Here is a 27298-nt window from a genome sequence, read left to right as displayed (position 1 = left end):
AAATTAATTGATCATGGTGGCTGCCCCCCCCCCCAATAAAATCCCCTCCCATCGGCCTCCAAATAAACGCAAAAGTTGCACGTGTACAGTCTATGTAGCGCGGCCACGCTGCAGTGCTAGGTTGTTGTATACCAGTCCGTGTAGACTGGTACCCCGCTTTAAGTACTTTTGGGGTTTACAATTTTGTCGCGGGACTTATAGTAATTTTGGGGTATACATTCGTCGCGGGACTTACATTTATTTGGGGGTTTACATTCGACGCGGGGCCTACAGTAATTTTGGGGTTTACATTCGTCGCGGGACTAATACAGTAATTTCGGGGTATACATTCGTCGCGGGGCCTACAGTAATTTTGGGGTTTACATTCGTCGCGGGACTAATACAGTAATTTTGGGGTATACATTCGTCGCGGGACTAATACAGTAATTTCGGGGTATACATTCGTCGCGGCCGGGACTTGCAGTAATTTGGGGGTATACATTCGTCGCGGGACTTAAAGTAATTTTGGGGTGTACATTCGACGCGGGACTTAATTTGGGGGTTTACATTCGTCGCGGGGCTTGCAGTAATGTTGGGTTTAGTTTAATTTGTGTTTTATTGTACATTTAACACGAATGTTTTATTTGTTATGTTTATTTTTTACGTTTCAATTTTGTTTTGTTGTCCTACATTTTCATTGTTAATTGTACGTTATTGTTTAAGTTTGCATTTTATTTTATTTTATTTTTGCTTAACTTTAATTTGGTGATTGTCTTTTTTGCCCTAATGGCCGCCCATACCTATGAGTCTCAGACGTTTATTGTTATAGACGCAGTGGACTACAAAACCCATAACAATAGTTCCGTTTGCCCCTTGCGAGTTTTACTAAAGATTGTTATGTAATCTCCCAGACAGTTCAGTTAAACCCTTGCAGCTGAGAAAGTACAATCTTAAAGACTTATAATTATGTATGGAATTCACCCACTGTAAAAGAAGGTACTCGATCGTGTTCCATAAATAAGATTAATACTAGATCTAGATTAATCTCTTCTATAAGATGGAATTTTGAGTCGAGGTGATAGAAATCAAAACTATAGTTGTTTCCTGCTTTACTCTTCAATAAGTTTGCAGGTCTGTTGTTAGCAACAATGGATCATGTTTGTCACGATGTCGTCATTGACTACAAAATAAATCTGGGAATTTCCCTTGGGCCCCCGTCCGACTTTTACCATGCAGCTCTTCGAGACCTGCAACAAATGATCTCGACTGAAACAGGAAGTGCTTTTGTTCAGATTTATTTAACACAGTACGTTGAAAGTAAATCGAGAATTAAAATCAATAACACATACTTGAAATCAGACGGTCTATGCAACACCCGGCGTACCGCGTGTATATAGGCATGGAGCGGGGTTGGTACATAATTTTAGGACTGATGATGTTGCACTATGCGACTCTTATCTTGACGGTTCATGCAAGCAAGGAAGCGTGTGGGGTGTGTGAGTGTAGCGACCACGGGACTCGCATAGACTGCAGTGATAGAGGTCTGATGGAGTTACCGAAGGGGATACCAAACGACACCAAAGTCCTGTAAGTCAAACAATTATTATTGCTGGCACTACAACGTCCTTGTTTTACCTTTCTGACTGACTCCCCCCCCCAAAAAAAAACAACTCCCTGTCTCGTTTTTCTCTACCCCCGTTTTCCTTCAAGAACATCATAGGAAAGAGAAAACCGGGGACAATGTTGTAAACAAAAAGCCAAAGAGAAGAATCGAATCCCTCTTGTACTGTACCTTAAATTGAAATTTTTCACTGTACATTAAACTGAAACTTTTACTGTACAATACAAAGACTGGAGAACCACTGAAATGGCATTAAACTGCAAAAAATATATACGTATACGTATGAAATAGATTTGAACAGGGACCTCAGATGATGGTCCCCGTCCCCGTTATTCGATTTTTTTTCCACGGTCGATATATCTAAGCACGCAAATTTATGCAACCCTGCGGCCCAGCCAATCGGAGTCGACTACATTGTGACGTCATTACATTTCGAAATCTGGCTATATTTGTGATTTTTCATTTCAAATGCAGTGTTTTTTTTTTATTTGTAATACAAATATGGGCATATATCTATTGGACAAGCTTGGCACTGTGTAAGATAATACACAGCGCATGACCGCTGCCTGCCTTTGCAAATGACCAAATACCCTATATAGAAAGCGCCCATTGATTGGTCAAGATCTAGAGGTCAAGAGGCGGTTGTCTTCCATCATTAATCAGCAAATCTGATCATAGACTACCAACTTCCAAACCAATCCCCCTCCCCCAACCCCCCCCCCCCCCCCCAAACCCCCCCCCCCCCCCCCTTCACCGCGACTGCTGACTGACTGACTGCTCCTGGAAAGCTGGGTGGTGGTTTCAGATAGGATTACATTGCAACAATGAAGCAGCCAAGAGTCTTTTAGTATCTCTCTGACTGACTGACTGCTCCTTGTGAGCCGGGCAGTGTAATCATTTAACGCCGATGAATGCGCTTCAACCCCTAGGTGTAGACCAGATGGATAAAAACACAGCAGTGAATAGCCATTCACAATCAATTGAATAGTATATTGTGATCTTGTACCAGCTTTACTACGGTTGCTTTGTCTTGTGTATTTTTAGTTGATTTCATTGCATAATTGATTACAACAAAGCAAGCATTTCTTGAAATAAAAAGCTCGTATAACTTTTTCTTTTCCAAATTCAACTTCGACACTGCAGGTTTATGTCAAGTTGTACGGTGGCCCTGGAACGACATGTTAATATTGACCTTTTTAATGTGAGCCTTGTAACCTCTTAATATTGACGTTGTACCTTCGCAATATGCACGTTGCCACACGTGGCTTAATATCGCATTTTGGAAGTTGTTCCTTCTTAATGTGAATGTTCCAACTTGTTAATATTCACGTTCGATCTTGTCAGCAAATTTGCACTGTTATGCAAGTGAATAATGTTATGCATCTTGTTAATATCATTGTTGAACCGTCCTCCTTCGCAATGTACGAAGTCCTTGCCAAGCCCTATAGTTAGACAACCAGTTATGATGGCGTTTCAATCTGACGGCTGTTCAATGTCACTTAACCTGGGCGTCTATCTTGTATTGATTGTTATCATGACCCAAGGCTCTCTGTTTTATTTCACTCATCTTTTAAAATTCACGTTCAGGCTAACCATAACCCAAGGTTGGGCATACATGTAAAAACATGGATCCTGAAGCAGATTTGTCATAGTTTCAAATAACCTGATCTAATCATTTCAACCGTTTACTATACACACATTTATACCGGTTTGCTTTCTGAATGTAATGATTTCTTTCTTCCTGTACTTTCATCTTTGCCATATCCCAATAATTTTTGACTCGCCAACAGGGTTCCTCACCAAATAGTATGAGGGTACCCGCTGTTTTGACGAGCATTTCGTTTATGGGCTATTGCTAAGTCGAACCCTAAATATCCCCCCCCCCCTCCCGGATATCCGAGCCTGACCGCAACATGAAGAATATTCGCAATTGGCTGACTACCAGTCATGCATGCATGAACTCCAAGCAAACAACTTCGTATAGGGTGCCCCGGCTACACGTGATTCGCGCAACGGTGCGGTCGTGATGCGGCGCTCTCTCGCGGTGGTGGGTTATCGCTGCAGCGGGTAATCGCGCATTCAACCATAAAAACGTCTAGCCCTATAGACAAGCTCGAGTATGTTGCGGGTGTATGCACTGAATAAACAATTAAATAATTGACCGAAGCCACCTGTGCCCCGCGCGCTATCGTTTTTACAGTAACTGACGAGAATATGACCGTTGGTGAAATCCCCGATATTTCCCCGAAGTAATAAATATCAATGTATGCCCTTACTATTGTTGTCATGCTTTGTAAGACGTGGATATTACTTCGTAACGGTACCACCGCATATGTTCCTTTCAATTACATCTTTAGATCATACTCTTATACTATATGCGATCACGTGACCAGTTGTCGAAGAAAGCTCACAAATTTCTTTCTCCCTGTGATTGTAGGACTGCCAGATTTTACCTTCTACCCAAGATTCACAAGGCTGGCAACCCCGGTAGACCCATCATCTCCGGTAATGGCTCACCCACGGAACACATCTCCCTGTTCATTGACAGTTTTCTCAAACCCCTTGTCCCACAGATTTCGTCATACATTCACGACACCCCAGACTTCCTACGCAAGCTTGAAGGAATCAAGGACCAGATTCCCAGCACAGCCATCATTGGGACTTTCGACATCTCATCTCTGTACACCAACATCCCACATGAGGAGGGTGTTCGTGCTTGCTCCTTGGCTCTGGCCAAGGCAGGAAAGACGACTCCTCCCATCAGTGATGTAGGCACCCTCATGAGACTTATACTAACGAAGAACAATTTTTCCTTCCTTGGTGAACACTATCTACAGGTACACGGCACTGCAATGGGCACTCGCATTGCCCCGTCGACGGCTTGCCTCTTCATGGGTGACCTCGAAGAACGCATTCTTGCCTCGGCCCCATGTCGCCCTTGGATCTGGTGGAGATATATTGATGATGTTTTCTTCATCTGGACCAGGGATGAGGACAGTCTCTTGACCTTCACTAACCACATCAATTCCTTCCACAGAACCATCAAATTCACATCGGAGTTCTCGGCTCACCAAACCCACTTTCTGGATGTCACCGTCCGCAAGCAAGGCAACTCACTAACCACTGACCTGTATTCCAAACCCACAGACACCCACCAGTACCTCCACTCCTCCAGCTGTCACCCCAGGCACTGCAAAACTGGCATAGCGTTTAGCCGGGCACTCAGACTCAGAAAAATTTGTTCTAATGATTCCGATTTCTCCCGCCATACACAGATACTGAGGAACAACTTGGTGGCCAGGGGTCACAGCTCTCGCCAAGTTCATCGTGCCATTGCCAGAGCTAAAATTATCCCCAGAAATCTAGCTCTCACGGGAAAGGCCCCTGATGCCATGGCCAAACCCATGATTCCCTTGGTTACCACGTTTCACCCCAATCTCCCTTCCCTCCGCAAAATCACTAATGACAATCATCATATCCTCCATACTTCAGATCGCCTTGCCCGCGCCATCCCCAACGGCCCCACATTGGCTTACAGGCGTCCTCGAAATCTACGGGACTTGATTGTTCGAGCTGAAGTCCCATCCTTAGATGCATCCCCTCCCACCCAGCATGGTACTTTCAAGTGCAGTTCCAGATGTGTTGTCTGCCAGATTCATATCCAGGAGTCTGACTCCTTTTCTGGCCACTCTTCTGTCACTACCCACAGAACCATTGGTAACATCACTTGTAACACCTCTAATGTCATATATCTTATTTCTTGCAGGGTCTGTGGAGTGCAGTACATGTATGTAGGTGAGACTAAGAATACGCTCAAGAAGCGTTTCTATGCCCACCGGTCAACGGTCAACACCAAGAAACTAGACACCCCTATTGGTCATCACTTCAACCTGCCTAACCACTCCATTTCTGATATGATTTTGCAGGGCATTGAATCTCTTGGCCATCGCAAGGACTCAGTTCGCCTCAGCAGAGAGAAGGTGTGGATGAATCGTCTTCGAACTATTCAACCACATGGTCTCAACATCCAACTTGGAAATGATTTATCCTTTTCTCCCTCCATTGTCCTCTGTTTCAGATAATCCATCTGGTCTTCCTTGTTTGTGTTTACCCATCTTCCCCCATCTTTCATCCCTTTCCACCTCAATACTGCCCCCCGCATCATCCCTTCACTCTCACACTCTTTTGTCCGTTACCACTCCCTGTGACCTTTGATCCTTCTCCTTTCTGGTCCCTCCCCTGTTTACACCAGACCCCTTGTGGTTTGCCATCTCCCTTTGTTTCTTTGTTCTCCCCTCCACCCTCCCCTGCATCTTCCCACACCTTTCCCACCTAATCCTGATCCTTTTGTGTTTCTTCTTTCAGCCCTGCGTGTTTGTGTGCAACCCCATGTTAATGTATGTACCTCTGTCATTTCTGTTTTAGCCTCTGAAGAAGAACTTGCTAAGTTCGCAACGTCAGGCCACATTAATTTTAAGATTTACTCTTATACTAATTAAATACGTGGATCTCGACGGAAATCTCTCGTAACTATGATTAAAAACACAAAAAAAAATCTGAATAGGGCTTGAAGGATGTAAAGTATTATGATAAAAGCCTTCTTAACGTGATCACAGAACACTGTTTTGCTTTGTTGTAATTGACGGAGAGTATACCGTCAAGAAATTAATTAGTCTCATGAATTGAACATATCTCTTCTAGTGAAACAGCGCTCATTATATAGCCTGAACATGAATTATAAAAGATATGTGAAATAAATCAGAAACCCTTGATTCATGATAAAAATCACTACAAGGTAGACCCAGGTTAAGTGACCTGAAACAGCTGTCCATCATAACTGGTTGTTTAACTATAGGGCTTGACAGGGACTTCGTACTTTTTAGAATGCATGATTCACATTGCGAAGGAGGACAGTTCAACAATGATTTTAACAAGATGCAAGGTCAAATGTTCACAATGTGAAGGTACATGGTTCATATTGCGAAGAAGCAAGGTGCAACGTTGACATCAAGCATGATCAATGGTATACATTGACAAGATCGAACGTGAACATTAACAAGTTGGAACATTCACATTAATTAAGAAGGAACAACTTCCACAATGCGATATTAAGCTACGTGCAACGTGCATATTGCGAAGATACAACGTCAATATTAAGAAGTTAAAAGGTTCATATTAAAAAGGTCAATATTAAAATGTCGGTCCAGGGCCACAGTAAAGTTGTGCTTAAAACATTTCTCTTGAACTTTCATCCCGAAAATGATTCAGTTGATGAAGGAATTTGGCATTAATATACAATATACGCTAATATCGGCCTATAATAAAGCCTTGAATGCACAATGTTCATTTTCAGAAACCTTGCCGAGAATGCCTTGAAGGAGATACGTAAGCATGGTTTCTTGGACCTTCCGCACCTTATTGTGCTGTAAGTACATTGCAAGGCTTATTGTTCTAATGGGCGACATGGCACGAAGCAAACAACGCCCTTGGCCTTCTGTACAAAATAATATTATTATTTAGCACTTCAATTGCCTAGTAGAAACATGTTATCAACACCGTTTCGTTTGTTTTGAAGTGACCTGTTCTCAGCTTAGTTTTACACAGCAGTAAGTACATACGCTTACTGACATGGAAAGAATCATTACAGCTTGCAAGCCACATGAAAATGGATCCAGATATATTGGACATTTTACATCCTTTGTTTTTACTGAGTTACACATGTATACCCGATCTCTTTAAAATATAATTAGTCCTGATTGCAAAGTTTCAATGTGTACGTATTTTTTTACGAAACAAATTCCACTATATTCCAACCTCGTCTAGAAGAGTAACTTTATTTTGACCTTGTTTCCCGGAAAAAAAAATATATTTTCGATTTTTTTCCCCCTGTATATTGATTCAACACAGCAACGGCAAGTAATGTTTGCTGTGAATTATCACGTTCACGCCACCTCATCAAGAGCCCCCATTTCCATGTTGCTTATTTTTATGTTGTGCTGCCGTTTTTACTGCGGGCACGACCCTAAAAAGATAAATTTGCGATGGCGCCATTTTCCGGCATAAATATGAACATCTCTGCCAAGTTTCACGTTTTTATGCAAAGGTGCACAATTCATCGATATTTTGTCACATATCCGCTGGACTTATAATAGTTGGATAAGATTGCTACTTTTTAATTTAAAATGCACTGTAAGCACAAGAAGGCACCAGATTATTACTTATTTGCATATGTGTGCATAGCCTTGGTCAAGGCGTTTGTACCTATGGTATTCGGCGGCATATCTTTGCCGCACACTTCAAACAGAACAACGAAGACTAAAATATTCTCCAGAAACCATGAGAAAACGTCGCGCGACACTATTCTACCGACTGCCGTTGACCAAAAAAATTGGCCAACAATGCTGGGACCAGCAGATGAACGCTGGGCACGTACGTCCACATCGCATTGTTCAAACACGAGTTGGAAATTTAACATGTTGACGATCGTGATGGAAGTTCTCGGAATTGAACGGGAAATTTCACTTTTCATCCGACTCGTAAGCAAACTTTACTACCTCGATTTCAATCATCGATCTCTCATTTTACCTCAGGAGGCGTATCTAGTAATTTTGAGGCCGTTTTTAGGTAAATCTTGTGTTTTTGTTGGCCAATGTTGGTTTTCTGGGGGTCAACGGCAGTCAGCAGAATAGTGTCGCACGACGTTTTCTCATGGTTTCTGGAAAATCGCCACCAAAATCATCGAAAAATTTCCTATGTTTGTCTTCGTTGTTCTTTTTGAAGTCGATTACTAGCTTCATGAACGTCTGCTGCATCGTATGAGGTATGAATTATGGAATCTGGGTCGGAATAATATAGGGACAATAACCGTTTTTGTAATGCACTGGGGATGTACAGTCCGAGATTTCGGGATTCTTACGACCCGGTGATTGTAACGTAGTTTTGACTCGAGCTCTAATGCGATAGGCAATAGAGCTGGAGTTACTCAAGCTAAGTAACTATATGCAATATTGAGTGAAAATGTACATTTTTCTAAGAATCCCTTTTTTTTTCTACCAGTTTTTGATCGTAGAAGGTACAATTTTGAATGTTTGTCAAGTGCCCAACACCACACACACCTATATCACACATCATTTCATATGTCTACTCTTAGATTAGGCATAATGTGGAACTGTCACATGGGGGAAAATTTGTCTTTTGGCTCATTTTGGTCTAAAAGTCACAATTTTGGGTCAAAAATATGATTTTACACATGTTGTATTCTATATACCTGTGGGACCAGCCTGAACCATCGAGGAAAGTTTTACACCAAATTGACGTTCCATAAATTCACAAATACCATATGAAGATTATAAAATGTAAAGTAACTAAAGGCAATATTGAGTAAAAATGTGAATTTTTCTCAAAATCGTGTTTGTTTTTAGGGGGAACATTAAGGTAACATTTTGTTATTTGTCCGTTGCCAAACATCACACACCTACATCATATAAGGAACACAATTGGTTAAATTTGGTATTTCAGCAAATTATGCCTTTTTATCAGCAAGCAAATGAAAAAAAAAACGATTATAGATCATTTTCACAATAACTTGACTACGACTTAGTGTATTTCTCGCCAATTTAATTTAATAATTGTAGACATCTATGGAGCAAGTCCCATCCATGGAAGCAAGTTTTACAGCTAAATGTATATCATCTTCCATAAATTCACTACAGAGATCTTAGTATTACAAAATGTACAGTAACTATATACACTATTGAGTCAAAATGGTTTTCTCAGAATCGTATTTCTAAAAAGCAAAATAAATGTTGAACTGCACAAATGTTATATTTAGTTTTACAGCATTACATGTTATATTTAGGCATAAGATGGAACTGATGAGTGAATTTTTTTTTATAAGAATATGATTTGTTGCTACAATCCTGGCCAAATCTCGCTGGCCCCCCAGTTCAATGTTGGCTCTCATGCGCGGTGCGCAGTGTGTGCTCCATCAGCTGGAAACACAACATTGACCGGGGGAGTGGGTGACCGTGGCAGGCTCAGGAAGTGTCCCAACCATTTTGGCCGGGATTGTAGCATGAACTCTTGTCAGTGCTGGAGGTTTCTCTGATATACATCTGAAAAAGTCCCTAATTTGTAGCAGCATTAAAGATGTAGCCGGTCTGTTTAGTTCACAAGTTAGTAGAGTAGATACCTGAATGTGTCTGCATGTTTCATCCTCGAATGCAGCTTGGTACTGCGGCGCTGCGAGCGTGGCTGCCCTTAAATCAGGTTGCTCTGGCCTCTTGACTTAAACCTTTGGTGAGCGAAGAGAGCAGTGATCTCGGTGACCGAGGGAATGTGTCCGTTCGGAAGGCCGTATGCCGACATCATGTACAAAGTGGTCTCCTTAAGGATGTACAATTAAGGGAAGGACATGAACTGACCGACTGAACAAACGCTGAAACCTTTATTTATCAGACAACAACGAAAATCAAGTTCTTTTAATACTCCATTGCGTTGAATTAGAATGAAGGGGTCAATCAACAATAATTACAGAATGAAAAGGCACCTGCGTCAGGGGTGAACTGTTCGCATCGCCCCCCACGCTCTTTTGCAACTTACTATCGGGGACCCCAAAGTTACCGGCGGCAGGACTCCCGAGGCCCCAGTGGATACAGCCCACGAGGTAGCAAGACGTACACGGACCAAGCTTCAGATCCCCAGTGTGTCTCCGGCTACTGACCCCCTGTCCTTGCCCAGTCGTTGGCACGTCGGTGCAGCAACACGACAACGCACAAACGTCTGTTCTCCACGAGACGCCGCAACCCACGTCCGTTCTCAACGATGCGCTGTGATCAACTCCTAATTTGGAACGCGCGCACGGTTCTAACTACAGAGGGCGCTGCGCAAGCTTGCTGGCTCTTGCACTATAAATTACTCGCTGCAAGCACACCATTACGCTACAGTACCAAGGAGTGAAAGGATGTGTGATCATCATGTCCCTGGACACACGGTTTTCGCAGTCAGCTACTTTTCCAGATATGATGTTTGGTTTGGCAAGAAGGTTTAGTATATTCTGAAAGCTAGAGGAGCTACAATGTAAGCGCTTTGCAAATCACTCCAAACCGGCAGAAAACAGGAAAAGGTGCTAATAAATGCAGTAATACAGTAGCTAGTGGTAAAGTCGTATGAACACAGCGTGAAAGGTAATGAAGATAACGTGGAATGTATCTAAGGTCAAAGGTCATAGATCAACGGTCAAATCAAGTCAATTATGATGCAATTCGTAAAAGTTTTGATTCAGTTTTTATCTCTGAGGGTGGCATTGGAACGGGGTTTGGCGAGTACCATCCCGTTCGTTGGTGACATAGGGATGGTAACCCCAAGCCGGTAAGAGCGAATTGTTAAGTTTTGCGACTCGACCTGTTGAGGCGACAAACAACAGTTCAGCTCGAGTTGACATCTCATCAGTGGGTCCATGGCCACTGAAAAGAGAGGCATGGGTCCATAGTGATGTGGGTCAGATGGGTAGTTTGGAGCGACCAAATCACAGGCCAAACATAACCCCTGATCGGTACAGCGGAAAGGTGCTCTGGAAGAGCACCTCCGCCATTTTGAGTCGTGTCATGAGGTCAAAATGTGGAGCGAGGAGCAGGCTGCGAGTTGGTTAGCCGCAAGCTTGCAGGGAGACGCTCTACAGTTGTTGGGTGACTCTGGCCACAAGTACACGTATAGTGCGCTTGTAAAATTGTTGGAGCGCAGGTTTGGGTCAGCTCGACAGAGCGAAAATTATCTCGTCGAACTGAGACATCGGCGCCAAAAGCCAAAGGAGACTCTGTTTGAATTAGGGCAAGCGATTTACGAATTGACAGCGAGAGCATACCCTGAGTTGCAGGAAGATGCTCATAAAAGGTTGGCTAAGAACCACTTCACAGATGCTGTTGACAGTTATTCAGTTAGGGAGGGCATCAACAGGGCTCGTCCAAAAACTTGGGATGAAGCAGTCCAGGCCTCCATGGAGACTGAGATATTGAGAAGGTGGAACAGCACAGATTAATTGCTGGACCGGAAGCATTGCGGTGTTTCAGATGTAATGACAAAGGGCACTTCGCCCGGGAGTGCAAGAAAACTCCAAAGCAGGGAAACGTCAGTCAGCCCCCGTAGAACCCGCGGGAGGGCTGAGAGGTCAAAAGGGTTCAGAAGACAACACAGTGACAGCGAGGCTGGTGGTGGACAGAAAAGGTCAAAGCTTGGGGACGGGCAACGAGTCATAACTCTGCCCTATCTCAGTCGTGGAGCTCGGTATGGTTTGTTTGTTGACAAGTGTTGATTTTTGATCGACGTGGGGGCCACCAATACTTTAATAATTGGTACGGTGTACTACCAAATTCCGAAAAAAAAGAGGCCCGTTTTACAGACGGATAATGTTCAGGTGAAGCAAGTTGACGGTAGTCAGCTCGCCGCGTTGGGTATAGCTTGGGTAGAGGTACAAGTGGGTCGAACCACGCACCAAGTCAGGGCAGTGTTTGTGAAATGAAATACTGTGGTATCCTGGGCATGGATTTCCTGGTACCCTCAGGTGGAAATCTAGATTTCCAGTTGAAAGAGTGGGGGCTCAGTTGTGAGTGAATCAAATGCACCAATCGTGCTGGCGAGCCTTTTGTTGGTCGTGTTGTAGTTTCTCAAATTACGGTGATTCAGTCAGGTCATGAGGCCGTGGTCCCGGGTATAGTTGCTCGGAAGGGTGCCGACTTGGTCGGGCCTGCCATCGTCGATGGAAGGTGGCGGTGACCTAGCCAAGCAAGGCTTGGTGTTAGCCATATCTCTGGTACCATGAGGACGTCCGGAAATGTCTTGTAGACTTTCAGGATGTGTTGTCCAAGGGTGACCATGACATTGGTCGCACGGACGTGGTGCGGCATCACGTAAATACTGGTGATGCTAAGCCGGTGAAAGAACTGATGAGGCGTCATTCGTATTGTCAGGAGGAAATTCAGAGGCAAGTCAGTGATTTGGGAAAGAGGGGGGGGGGGTGATTGAACCTTCCGACAGTCCATGGGCGGCAAATGTTGTTTTGGTTGACAAAACAGATGGTACGAAACGCTTCTGTATTGATTACAGAAAGTTGAATTCGGTGATCATCAAGGGTGCCTATCCTGTGCCGCGCATTGATGAAACATTTGATGCGTTGGGTGGGGCGAAGTGGTTTTGTACACTTGATTTAGCGTCGGGATACTGGCAAGTCGCTCTGGATGAGGACGCCAGCCAAAAGTCATCATTGGTGGTGAAAAGCGGGTTGTACCGGTGGAAATGCATGCCTTTTAGAGGGGCTAATGGAAAAAAGGTCATGACCGGCTTGCAGTGGGAAATCCTACTGATTTATTTGGATTACATCATCGTGTTTGGCCAGTCAATGAGGGAGACCCTAGAGCGTCTCCGAGTTGTGTTTGACAGGCAAAGAAACGCTGGGCTTAAACTCAAGCCCAATAGGTGTCATTTGTTTCATATGTCAGTGGCTTACCAAGGGCACATTGTGTCCTCAGAAAGGGTAGCCAGCCACGGATCCTCAGAAGATCAAGGCAGTGGCAAGTTGGCCTGTTCCGAAGTGTGTACAAGCTGTGCGAAGTTTTTTAGGCCTCGCATCGTACTACTGGAAGTTCATAAAGGGGTTTGCAGAAGTGGCAAGTCCACTTCATGCATTAACCGAGAAGTCAAGAATGTTTGTGTGGACTGAGAGTTGTCAAGAGGCATTTGACGAGCTGAAGGGCAGGCTTCAAGCCGCCCCAGTTTTGTCATATCCGATGCCCGAGGATGACTTCATCTTGGACACCGATGCCAGTGGTGAAGGTATCGGGGCGGCGTTGTCGCAGGTCCAGGGTGGTGACGAAAAGTGCTTGCGTATGCGAACTGGAAGCTCAGCAAACCTGAGCGAAATTACTGTGTCACTCGTATAGAGTTGTTGGCTGTGGTTGTGTACTTGTAAGGCCGCAGGGTAACGGTCAGAATTTACCATGCCGCATTGCGGTGGGTACTTAATTTTAAGAACCCCGAGGGTGGATTGAGGTCCTGTCTCAATATGACTTGGTCATTGAGCACAGGAGTGGCAAGAAATATGGTAATTCTGATTGGTTGTCGAGACGGCAATGCAAACAGTGCGGTTGTGAGGAGGTGGTCAAGGAGGATGAGGCAACTGGTGTAGTACCCGAGGTTCGGCATCAGGGGAGTGAGTTTTGGTTAGGGGCGTAGTCACAGGATGACGGTAATTGGTCGTCCTGAGTAAATGCTGCCACTTCAGAAGTTCGGGAAAAATACTCACAACACTCCAAGGTGTTCGATACACACATCAAATTAAAGCTTGTTTCATCATCTTTTATTTTCTTTTCAATTTTCGGGGGGGGGGGGGTCAACTGATGACTTTCAGGAGAAATTTCCATCTATAGATGATCACCCCTGAAAATAGTCCTGAAGCACATCGCCATTTTGAAAAACGATGCCTACACTCCATTGCAAAATAGAGCGCTTTTGGGGTCCAAATTACATCCAAATTACACAGAACTGCAAGCTCCCAGTCCTGTGCACGGCTTCCACCCATATTTTTTACAATGCCTCAGGTTCATGGCCCACAGCATGCTCAAATACTGAAGATTTTGAGGGCATGCAAATCGTGATTTGGCCGGCGTAGGCAATTTCGGACCGATTTACTGGTCTGCACCCATAAATGCGTGCCTGGAGATTACATTTTGGCTTTGGAAGGCTTTGATTGTTAGGTGAGATACTGCTTGTGTGCCTAGTTTCGGGGCTCAGCTGTTTCAGGTGTTGAGTTCTCCGGGTGTCTGGAGAAGCGGGCTAGAGCGTAGCTGCGACAGCGGGCAGAAAAGTCGGTGAATTACTTGTACTCCACATGTGTAGTTGCTTAGGCGATTCGTGTACAAAGTCTGTGTAGCTGTACAGGGGTTGCGCTGGTACATGTAGCTGAATTCTGGCTTACACACACGGCGTAACGGGTACCCTGCTAACGGACCGTATACATTGCTAAGCGGCTGTTGTACGCTTGTGACCCTGTGTTATTGCTAACTTAGCGATTCATAACTAGCGCTGTGTATATATGAAGTCACATGGACCACATTGGGGTCAACACACCTTGGGTCAGACAAATGAACAAACCACTACTTAGTCTATAAATAATACTGAACTAGAAAATCTTTAATTTGAAAACTCGGTCAGAACTCTATATCAAAATCTATAACACCAGCGCTGATGATGATAATCAAAAAAAAAAACTTTAAGAAGGCCTACATGTAAATGTTTAGGTCAACAATGTCACTCTAAGGCAATCAAGTCCCAATCCAAAAATGTTGATCGACTAGTCAGTTCAGTTCAGTTCAGTTCACATCACTTCGTGGAGTTCCGGCGAAACTACAGAAGTTCAACGTCACTGTATACGCTGCACAGTAAACTAAACGGTTCCTTCACAAGATCCCTCCTGCTTGGAGATAGTAGTTCACCTAATGCAGACAGCATACATGTAATTCATGTCCTTGTGAAGATGTAACATGTGTAAGCTCACACGTGGCCAGTCCAGTCACCAACGGCTTGCTCCACTCAAGATGTGGAGCAGAGTTCCAGACTGTGACTGTCCAGGCAGAAAAATACAGATCAAGTTAATCCCCAAACTATCAGGGTACACCTGAGAGTAAAAGAAAAGCAAAATATGTACCTTAACAAAAGGCGTGTGTCTCTACACAAAGCAATTTAGGGGGTCAATCCAGATTGTAGATCAAATAATCCACCCAACTTCTAGCATCAGTACACTTTAAACTTGTTCAATTTCTAACATTACTCAACATGTAACTTAATTTGAATCATCCCAGTATGTGAGGTTTCATTACGGAAAGGTATATTGGTAACAAGATCAATTATTTCTTCTAGATGCATTAAAATTGGCTCCCGATTTATACAATTCACATTTGTTTCTGTAACGTTAATTTCAACATCAATTATCAACACAACAAATGTTATAATCATCCCAATATCCTTCACTTATTCTCACCTGAGAGCCACAAGCTGTAGGATTGTCAATCAATGTCAAACTAACAGTTGACTTATAGCAAGAATCTTGGCATTTCACTGCGGGAATTTCGCCAAAACATGTGCGAACATGTCGTCTGCCATGGTTACAGTACACGCGTGTCTCATAACTGCTTGAGGGCGCACTTCAGCGTGCCACACGGGCTACATATTATAGTTGCTCATTTTGCTGCCATTGATGTCTAGTGCTTAATGCTGTGTGTGTTGTTGCATAGGCGAGCAGCGGGCTACCTCCAGTAACGAAGGACCCTGGTATTAAAACAACCCACCGAACCACATCCTAATTAATGTACCTGATTATTGTGAATAAATTACGTTCATTGTTGTTTGAGATTACCGACAAACTGCTTCCGGTGTTTATGTTTACAGGTTTATTGTGCAATTAAGTAATACAGATAAATAATCAACACTCATTCATAATCGGGCGGTAGATTTCCACCTTAACGGACCTGCACCCTTAGCCTTGAAGGTCGCTCTGAGTGATCTCTCATCTAGGGAAGAGCTGGGTTTGGGAAGACTGTCTTCACCGCGCTAGGAGTCAGACGTATCCTAACAAACTTAGGTTGGCGGGGGGGGGGGGGGGGGGGTTCCCGCCACACTATCTATTAACCATATTCACTTTTTCATTTAGCTCGGAAAACAGGCACAAGTATAGTAAATAACAAAGAAAATTACCTTCATGTTGTTTTAAGAAATACGATTGTTAGAAAATTGCATATTTGCACTTAATACTGTTTTTAGTAACTGTACATTTTGTAATCTGAATATGGTATTAGAAAATGTATAGAACGGCAATTTGGTTTAAAACGTGCCTCGATGGTTCGTGCTGGTCCCACATATATTAGTCCCCTATTAAATACCAAATTTGTTAACTCATACTTTTGTAACCAACAATGTAAGTTTTAGAACAAAATAGCTACAAAGCCACATTTCTTCCAATTTTGAAGCTTCAAATCAAACCTAATCTTAAAGTAGACATATTAAGCCTGCTCATGATGTATGATGTAGGTATGTGTAGGGTGGGGCATTTTAGTCAACCCAAATTTTGATTCCGCCGCTCGCCTATTAACACCTGACTGTATCTTCTCTGTTTTTACAAAGCGATTTGACTGGCAACAGCATTGACAAGCCTTTCGAAATTCCAGAGTCTGTGATGATGTTGTAAGTATTAAATAAATTACAACATTCAACTGCCTCTTGTCTTGGTAAATCACAAATATTTGTGTCTATCGAAATAGTTGCATCATCTGGTTATTTGCTAGGATAGCCAATTTCAAAATTGCGTTCTCTTCTGTGATGACAATTGAACAATTGGACTATTTTCATGTCTGGCTTGCTCGTAGACACGCTCGTGGAAATCAACTGCAAGACATCGACTTGGTCATGAAAAATGGAGTCCAGCTAAAAACAGTGTGAGTCAATATTAATTGCTAGCTTTTCGTTGATTGTTATATTCAAATAACAGAAATTTCACTCATATTATAGTCTATGTGAGTGAATCAGTCATGCTTTTCGACTTTTAAAACATCCACATGCTTTAAGAGAATCAGTTTTCAAAGTGATCCCGTGAGGCACCTGCCGCGTTAAACTGGGAAATTATAAACTACTTTGACTCTACGGATTAAATCACCGTAACTGTGATTTTTGGCCTCCATAAATTATTGTCAATAGTTTAAAAATATTTGGACTTGAATTTCCTTGTTTTGTAATGTTGTAAAAACGTACATGTGCACACGCAGGATTGTGTTGCATTAGTTTAAGCTGTTCGGCCATAGCATACATGGTGCTGACGCAGGGGATTTTGTCTTCGCTGTATCGCCAATATGATTACCGCAAAGGAATTAACGTATATTTCATCATCGGTTTCTGTTCCAGGGATTTCGAAGACAACAGAATGACGGCTATTGGTAGAGACACCTTTGCAAGATGTACAAAGTTGACAAATGTGTAAGTTCGCAAATTTAAGATCGTAATTTAAGGTCTATAATACGAACCTCGTCCCGTTTTGCTTTGTTTTAAACCTCGACGCTAATAGTAACCCATGTGTGGGACATTTACATCCTGTAGGCCTATCCCAATTAGACATGGCATGGTATTCTTATCGTGTACTTCGTGATTTGTTTCCAACGTGTTTTTATGACCTGCTCACATTAAGGAGCACCCTAATAAAACAAACAGAATATCTCAAAAGGATAGCTAAAGTTCTTGGTTCAACAGACCATTCCACAATGAAAACGAGAAATAAGAACGAAAACAATGGTTATTGGGCTATGCCTCACTCAAAAGTGAAGAGAGACATGCCTATTAGCATCACAATGCAGTCACATTTCACCCAAACTGATTGTTAACTTTAGTGTACTTAACATTTAGTCTGCATTTGAAGGACTGCTTGCCCTTGTAATGTATGTCTGAAAGAACTGATGACGGTAGACTGTTCCATAATCTTCACTGCTGCAGGAAGTTAAGTAGCATAGATTGCCTGGTTTGTCGAGCAGCAGGTAGCCTGAAAGGTGGTACCGTGGATTTCAGCAAGGTTGGGCACTTGCTGCACTGTATTCTATATTTATAAACAGAAGACTGCTGCAACATTTCATCGATGGGGTAAACTGCTAAGATTATGCCTCGATTGCTCTTGATTGCTTAACCATATTAGGCGGCAGGCTCTCCTTTGGATTTTTTAAGAGTCGAAAGATGGACAGTGCTAGGCTCCCATCCAAGCAGTGCGAGTGATATTCTTCAGATGTGTCTTCCATTCCAGTTTGCGAGAGAATGTAACTCAAAAGGTTTCATCTCCGGCCCATTACCGACAACCTGGCCTTGGAAAATTATAGGCGGATGATTTTGCATGTCCTTCATGCTGAACACAAAGATTCTGTGCCTCCCAAACTCAGCTCTAACAGGTTTAACCAACTGTCGTTTAATTCTGACACCAAGCGTGCTTTAAGACGCAATATTAGGGCCTACAGGAAAACTCGTTGCACCAACAGAGACAAGGACTCTGCCCGCTTGCGACGGCTAAAGAGAGACGCCCATAAGATTTGTCGTAACGCGCACAACAAATACATCTACGACATTGTGCACAGTGAACCAGTAAGCGCAAGGAACAAGAAGCTGGGTGCTCTTATAAAGTCCATGAACGAGGGTGGATTCCTTAAAGCGGATTCATAGACAAACGCTGACATCTTAAACCGGCAATTCTCATCCGTTTTGTCCAAATATGATGGCTCCACACTTCCTGATTTAGGTTCCAGGAACTCTCCCGCCATGGAGTCCATCGCTGTGAGCCAGAGTGGTGTTACCAAACAACTTCGGAACGACAAGCCATTACTGCATCTAGCCCTGATGGCATTCAAACTAAACTTCTGAAGGAACTAGTTAAAGAAATCGCTCCTGCAGTCACACTCATATTTCAAGCCTCTATCAATCAAGGGTACTTTCGCAATGGAAGAAAGCTCACATCGTCCCTATCTTTAAGAAGGGTAGCAGGTCAGACGCAGCAAACTACCGCCCAAACTCTCTCACATCGGTTTCATGCAAGCTCTGCGAGCACATTGTTTTCTGTGGCAGTGATCCGTCATCTCAATGACTGCAATATCTTCTCAAACACACATCACTAGTTTCGCTAAAGTACAGCACGTGACACCGATTGGATGACAAATCACAAATTGATGTGATCCTACTTGACTACTTCATAAAGTCTCGCACCGCCACTTCCTGATGAAAGTTGAGCACTATAGAAAACGAGACATCACCTTAGATTCGACCCAGGATTTTATCCATATACAATCCCAATTTGTCCGAGGTGACGGTCAGAAGAGCACCGAATCCCGGGTAACATCGGGAGTACCACAGGGTAATGTCCTAGGCCCCTTGTTGGTGCTAATTTTCACTAATGACCTACCTGCTTGCGTCCCAACTTCCACAACAAAGCTGTCTGCTGAAGACGCAGCCAGCCTTTAAAAAGATCATGATGCTCTCTAAGATAGGGAATCTAAGTGGCCGATGAGGTTTAACGTTAAGAAATTCCAGGTCCTTCGAATCACTAACAAACGTAAAGCCATCCTTGCATCATACACCATTCATGGACGCACTTAAGAAGTAACCTATTTTGCGAAGTACCTTGGAGTTGATCTCGACTCTCATCTCACCTCAACACCCATGTGGACACTCTCAGTAGGAAATCCAACTCCACAATGTTTTTTTTTATCTCGCAACCTCAGACATTGAAGTTGAAATGTGAAGGAAGCTGTCTACATGAAGCACCACCTGAGTCAGACATACAGTGGAATATACTTGCTCTACATGGGACACCCACACACAGCGAAACACGCTATGCTAAAGGATCTGAACCGGCCATCTGTACAGGACTGACGTAGTACTCACAGTTGCTTGGTCATGATGTACGAAATCAACTACAATTTAGTCGACAATGTTGACAACCAGTCTCACCCAACATACTATACCAGCCAGAGACCACGAATCCCGATTCGTCATCCCACACACCAAGTACTGCCTCTTCCCACGCACAATCCGGGACAGTAACAGCCTTGTGGTAGATCCAGTGGAGTACAAATCCCTCGACGCCTTCAAGCTGGCACTAAGGGATCATCCACTAAAAAAAGTCAGCACAACCAGCTTTTTACTTGCAGATCTGTACATGTACATATTAGTTATACATACAATTGCTCAGACCCATGCGCAACATATCGTACATTTATCCTCGAAGACTCTGTGGAAGAATAAAAATACGGGTACCTTTCTGCAAGTAGGTGTTTGAGCACACTAGTATGAGTCATTAAAGGAAATACTCGAGTACAAATACGACCACGAGTACAATAATGTGCTATGGGGGAGGCAATCACATTAGCATGTGAGTTATATTTGTATAATGTGTTCCTTGTATGATATTCTAGCCTGGCATAACTGTATATTCTTACCCCCAACAAACAAGCGTTCTCCAGGAGATAGTACAGGCGCCCGTGACATCGTCACTCGTACTGGTCTCTTTTTGGTGCCGGCATCTGAGGCGCAACGCGTCCGGGTAGCCAAGCGCTACTTGACTAAAGTATATGATTCTACTGGCGCCTGGTCCGTATATTGTTGATATTAATTGTGGAGCAAGAACCAGACTACCTGCCAGAAGGAAATAGTTGTCAGGCAGCCAATAAGTCGAAATTGTAAAGGAATAATTCAATTACAAACTGTCGATGTTTCATCAAAAATAACATGATAACTAGAAGATGACCAAAAAAGAAAAAATCGCAAGTAGAGCGCATATTTAAGACACAAACTTTCTTGCAGGAATTTAAGAGGGAATGACGTGACTAGTATTGAAGCGGATGCATTCAAGAGTTGCACCAAACTTCGATATTTGTGAGTATTAGCGAATATATATTTGTTAACAAGATATCGTTACAAAATCAGTACATAGATATTTTACCATTAATTGACCACTTTTGTGCAGCTTGGGACGTGCTTTGTTAATTCCTGGTTTAGATTAATGTCAAGGCCACCTTTGGAGACATTTAAAACAAAAGACAACATTCAGAACAGATACATTTAGCAATGTTGGTACTTAAGAGGAACTGACGGGGGCATTCGTATTGCGGTGTGAGAGGTGAAAATTCTTGGATCGCTGCAAGACGACAGACTACAAAAGCATTTTCCAAGAAAGTTGTCATTAATCAATGCGTGATTTTTGACAGAAAACTATCTATTTCTAGACAAAATGAATCTCCCAAAATTGATGTTGGTGGAGTTTCACAATTTGCTGCAGATCCTGTCCTGGGGATGGTTATAATTATAGGTGAAGCCGATGTGAATAGGCCGAATGTCTGGGCGAATGAGAGCCTTCTCCTACAACCCTCCCTTAATCACTCGAAACCACGGCCTATTGCATTCATGACTGGGTCCAAAAAGATTGATGATATAAAATTGCCAAATCTGCAAAAGAAAAATTATGGAATGTTTTGGTTTAATCAGATTACTGGATAAAAACAAGATATCAACCATATCAGCCAAGGAATTGACTGCCCCGAAGGACATGGACACATTGTAAGTTTCTTTTTATTCCTTAACTGTCACTTTGTGCAAGCAGTAATAAGTAAAAAAAACTGAAACAAATCATGATGATACAGGAATGAATTTTAATGATTGAGGGGGTTGGCTTTGCATTTACGGTAGTATTTGCATGACCTATGACCGTTGGAAATTGTGTAAATTTAAACTGAATTAACATTTTGTTTCGCGTTTCTTTAATCTACCAGGGGTCTTGCCGAAAATAAGTTGAAGGAGCTCGGCCCAGATACCTTCAAAGGACTGCAGATCCGAGAAGTGTAAGAAACACTATAGGCACGGTGGAATATGGGCTCAGTGCGTGGAAAGGGAGAGCAGCGCCTTAACTAAACACAGCAATCTGATATTTTTAAATCTGATCGTCTTATGATGATGTCAGTTATGTATACCTTTGGGAAATTCCGTGACCTACATTTTTGTACCCTGTTTACTGCACAATACTGTTAATCGTTCCAGATTGTCAACGGTTAATGAAAAACGGTGCAAAAACACATGCCCGTACTTCATTGGCCCTTATAAGGTCTTCAGTGTCGAAACACAGAGCGGATGATTCAATTTCACGCGCTCCCATGTTTACAACCACTATGTGATCGATATTTCATGCAGTTCGTTTCGGGCAGTCACGCAAGAATTTGCACTCGACTCGCGCTCTCTTTAAATTTGCAACGTTTGCAACTGCATTATTGTCAATATAAGACATTCTTACTAGGAATGTTGTGGACTTTTGAAGCAACCGCCGCTTAAGTCCTTATCCGTTGCATTACCTGTTCTCCTCCCCTTGTCTGATGACATCATGAATTTGAAACCCTGCCAAGTTCTTAGGAATCTGCGGACGTTTGAAGCAATTCACCGCTTGAGTCCTTATTCGTTACTTTACCTGGTGTTCTCCCCTAATATCTACATGCTTATGTACACTGATAAGCATTGCTAAATCTCAAGGTGTTACTCTTTTTACCTACAGGATATTTCATAACCTTTAAACTCTCTTCATCAATGAAAACCCCGCTCGAATTTTTTACCCGTTGTCTCAAACTTCACGTGTTAATTTACCGTTGCCGCGCGCGCGTTTACGCTGACCCAACGTAAGGGGAACCCTTCTTCCCCATGGCCCAATTGAATGATGTCGTCGTGTGTCATTAGTGACTTTACATCACAATACCTAGTGTCCGGTCCTGCCCTATAGGCTAAACGATCTTGGGTACTATTCACACGTTTTTGCATTACAGGTGGATGGACGACAACGATGTGCAAGTGTTAAAGGCACACACTTTCGGCGGAGTCATCTCCTCCATGTGAGTATACATGTAGGTCGCGGTGAGTACTCAATAATAAGAATGGTCTTCAAAGAATGATGCTCGTTTCTTTGTAATGCAGATGTCTACCAAAGGTGATTTGCTCAAACATTCCAACTGGTACATGCCATGTTACTGTAGAATGATATTTCGAGAATAAAGTACACATAATATATTATACTTTCAATTAAGAAGGCATAAGAACTTTATTATTGTTTAGAACAAATACCAGAGATAACCCTGACGATTTGTATATTATACGCACACATTTTGCATTTAAAGTGTTTTGAATAAAGAGTATAATATACAAACATGCATACCCTTTCCATTAATTATAAACGACATTATCCATTTCCACGTTGAATATCATTCTCAGTAAAAGAAAAAAATAATACTGAAACTCTGATCTCAATTTTTAATATTTGACAGAGTTTTGGATAACAATAGAATTCTCGAGATTCCAGCTAGTTTATTTGTGGATCCCTCGAACAAACAACACAGGAAAGAAATCGAGAGATTGTGAGTATAATTGTACAAATACCATGGCCTTTAAGTTACGGTCATCTTAAAAACAAATTTTGCCAATAAAAAAGTTTTCTTAGCCTTCAGGGCAGGGTATCACAGCAGGTGAAAAGACGGCGGTAATAAACCTCTTTTATTAAACCAGTTTGCCGTATCCGATTTATGTTAAATTGTTTAAATACTGTAACTCTTTTGTTTCTTCAGTTATTGTCAAGAAAACAGGGTTAACCGAGTCGCCATTGGAGCTTTTCAAGGTGTTAATAGGTTCAACAAATTGTAAGTAAACTTCAACGTCAAATAAATAATAAAATGTGCTTCGACAGACTTTATATACGAAACGCATTGGGCATTTGGGATTCATTTTCTGTTCAATATCAGACAAATTCATAAATGCACTATTAGTTGCTTTTAAACTCTTCATTTTACACATCTGTCACACTGTATTAGGTTAATGCGGAACAATCGCCTAACGACTCTACCAGAGGGTTTGTTTGACACGAAGACTGAAATCGGGCAGTTGTAAGTGTACAACGTGTCCCAATAAACATTGTGCATGAAGAAGTCGCTGATTTGCTCAAAAGATGTTCATACTAGCTAATGAAATTTTATAGTATTTTCAAGTCTATGGATTTGTTTGTAATTGGTAAAAAAAATTCAAGAAAAGTCATATTATTTTCCACTCGCACAATTAGAAGTCTTCGGCTGAACTTAGGCTAATACATTAATATTAGGCATTCCAAGTGGTATTAGATTTGATTGCAAAATTCTATGTCACAAAATGCTACCTGTAAACACCCTTATCCAAATGCTTCATAAAGGCCAGGCAATATTCCAAGCACTCACAAGACATACCAATAACCCAATAATTGGCGGAAGTGCATAAATTACATTGTGCAGGTCGCAAATTACGTAGCCTTACCAAATCAAAGATACACTCTAAAAACAACTTAGTCAAAATATTGACTAGTTTTCCCAGTTATTGGAAATTGAATAGGAATTTAGTTAAACATGCAAAGTTCAATACTATGACTAGAAACGTAGTTGGGTTCGACTCCAATTTCAGTTATTTGCATAACTACTTTTCCAAAGTCAATAATACTGACTGGACAAATCTAGTCAGATTGACTGATTTTCAGTTGCACCCAGCTGACCCTCAATGGCTAGTCAAATTTGACTGGTTTCTAGTCAAATCTGACTAATGCTTTTTTAGAGTGTACAGTTGGTTAACATTGTTGAATTTTCTTGATGTTTTTGAGCAATTATAAACAAACCATGGGCTTGAAAATGCTAAAACAATTGATAAGCTACTTTGAACAGTTTTTTTGGAAATCAGCGATTTTTCTTCATGCACAATGTTGATTTGGACACGCTGTACTTCTTCGTATTCATGTTTGAATATGTTTTAATGTCGCTTCATCGATAGTACAAAACTATAGGCAAGATGTTATTTTTATTAATGAAGGTCCTTTCCAAAAAAGCTATTCATTACTCTAACGTGAAATAATAGTCTCCGTTGACTGCATGACCTGAATACATGTATGTTAAAACAAAATTCTTCAATCGAGATTCTTTATTATAACAGATTAGACACAAGTACATGTTTAATAACGCTTCTTTTAATAAAAGGATTCTCACCAAAAATATAATGAGGTTTTCATATGTATTCGTTTCTATACCATACAGGTTGATAGCCGATAACCACCTAGATTTTCTACCAGAGAATATTCTAGTCAACACAACATTAACCGAAGTTCTGTAAGAGTTTTGACACACTATATTTTATGGTCTCAATCGCCACACTTATACATAAGTCAATCTTTTAGTAACAACGTTGAGTGTTTTTTTTCCCGACACAATGCGCCAAAACAAAACCATTCCCTTGAAGCAAAAACTGGAGGTTGCTAACTGTTTTTCGGGTTAGTACATGTATGTAACAGTCTAAATACGCGACCCAATGTAATATTTGGTAGGAAAATGGTCGTATGCACAGCGTGCCTAGATTCCAGCAGTCCTCAGCTAATCCTTGGAGGTTTTTTTTTCCAAGAGGGACAACTATCAAGTTAGTCCATCGCAATTCTCAACCAAACCAACCCCGTATAAAGAAATGAGCTCTGAAGAAAACAAGTGCTCCTTATAACCTCTGTATAACCTACAATGCTGACTCGCAAACACTTGAAGTGTGGTATAAATTATGCATGGTTTGACGTTCCTTTTTTCTCTCAATATGTTCATATTTTGAAGTGATATTGGCTTCAATCGTCTCACATCCATCCCCGATGGCTTATTTCGCAACCAGACCAAGCTACGGACACTTTTCATGCAACGCAATAACATCAGTGTCATTACCAGAGGAATGTTTAAGGATCTTCACTCTCTGGAAGTACTGTGAGTCATCAATTTTTATTGTTTTTTTTTTTGCTTACCGCTTATTAAAAAAAAATCTAGGTTTAAATCAGTGTTTACTTATCCAGGTATTTGCTGTTCCCAAGTTGCAGTCACAAGGCCATGCATTTGCAATCATTTGTCAATCGTGCCGGAATAATATTTTTTGGGTACTTTTCTCTACCGGGATGTCGCGCTTCACACGGCACCCGCTAGCTGGCTAGAGTCATTAACTTCGACCTCAATTTGCATGTTGACCACCGGTTGCCGTGGTAAACCTTGGAATGTTTTTATATATATATTTGGAATGTTTTGGAATGTTTTTATATATATATATAGGCCTAATGTTGTATCTTTTAACTATTCAAAGTCTGATGAAAGAAGGAAATCTGCTAAAAAAGCAAAACAAAACAAATATATAATGTTAATCATGAACCTACCGTGATATTAGAGGACTGTGAATTCGTATCATACATGCGAAGATAGCCAACAACTTCACAAATAATTGAGTGTGCAAAGATGGTCAATAAGGCCGGTCCTGGCGCAGAATGACTGATTGCAGTATAGGCAGGTGTTGGTTGGGGGCTAACTAGGCGGAATGGAGGAACTTCATCTGTTCTTACTGAGCTGAAGTTTCTGTTCGGCTTCACAGATGCGACCTTTCTCATACTTGTTTACGCCGTGCATGACTTAGTAATAGGCCAGTTGGAGCGGTGCTGAGAAATAATCTCCCACGTCTCTAGATCTATGCTGCAACCTTTGACGGAGGCATTAAGGGTGCCTTAATTTGTAACATTTCCCGTGCCACCTTGAGTCTGCGCAGATTAAACAACTTGCTCTCAGAGCAGTATTGCAGATAGACCCCTATATCCCCGCAACAAAAGGTATCTATCAGCATATCCGAGAACATCATGTTAATGGGTAGGTCCCAGGACGCAGCCTTGCTTCACTCCGTTGGCCACTCGAAAGGGCTCAGAGAATGCGCCGTTGTCTTGGACACGAGCTTGCATGCCATCGTGGATTTCACAGACCATGTTAATGAACATGTCGGGGCAGCCAAAGTTGGACATAATCTTCCACAGGCCCTCTCGGCTTCAGTGGCGTAGCCAGGAATTTGTCAGTGTGTGTGGGGGTGGGGGGGGGGGGGGGGGGGGGGGGGGGGGCTGGAACATTTCATGGGGGCGTCATGTAGATCAACGATAATTGTTTTTAAAAACTCAAAATCTCAGTGGGGGAGGGGCGACTGGGCGGCGACAAACATCAGACAGACAGACATACATCAAACAAACAGACAGCGTAAAATTTGTTGATTTAAGATATATGTGTCGATCATGCCAGAACCTAAAGGGAACAAATTGCC

General features: G+C 42.2%; 1 protein-coding gene across 1 annotated transcript; it reads left to right on the top strand.

The window, feature by feature from the left end:
* Nucleotides 1-1378: 1378 nt before the first annotated feature.
* On the top strand, nt 1379-25945 carry LOC119730655 (leucine-rich repeat-containing protein 4C-like). The gene is made up of 14 exons (XM_038203645.1): nt 1379-1566; nt 6954-7025; nt 16769-16828; nt 17011-17079; nt 17543-17614; nt 20969-21040; nt 21650-21721; nt 21934-22002; nt 22969-23034; nt 23464-23553; nt 23761-23832; nt 24004-24075; nt 25240-25311; nt 25798-25945. Exons 1-14 carry the CDS (start codon nt 1379-1381, stop codon nt 25943-25945), a joined length of 1194 nt encoding a protein of 397 aa, XP_038059573.1.
* Nucleotides 25946-27298: the final 1353 nt, after the last annotated feature.

Source organism: Patiria miniata, unplaced genomic scaffold (assembly GCF_015706575.1).
Source record: "Patiria miniata isolate m_02_andy unplaced genomic scaffold, ASM1570657v1 HiC_scaffold_22, whole genome shotgun sequence".
NCBI lineage: Eukaryota > Metazoa > Echinodermata > Asteroidea > Valvatida > Asterinidae > Patiria > Patiria miniata.
The sequence above is the reverse complement of the archived record's forward strand: the minus strand, read 5'-3'. Positions and strand labels throughout refer to the sequence as shown.

Coding starts and splice junctions, on each gene's coding strand:
- LOC119730655 (XM_038203645.1), top strand. CDS start 1,379: ATGGAGCGGGGTTGGTACATAATTTTAGGACTGATGATGTTGCACTAT. Junction 17,080..17,542: donor GGAGTCCAGCTAAAAACAGT/GTGAGTCAATAT, acceptor TTTCTGTTCCAG/GGATTTCGAAGACAACAGAA. Junction 25,312..25,797: donor ACAACATTAACCGAAGTTCT/GTAAGAGTTTTG, acceptor CATATTTTGAAG/TGATATTGGCTTCAATCGTC.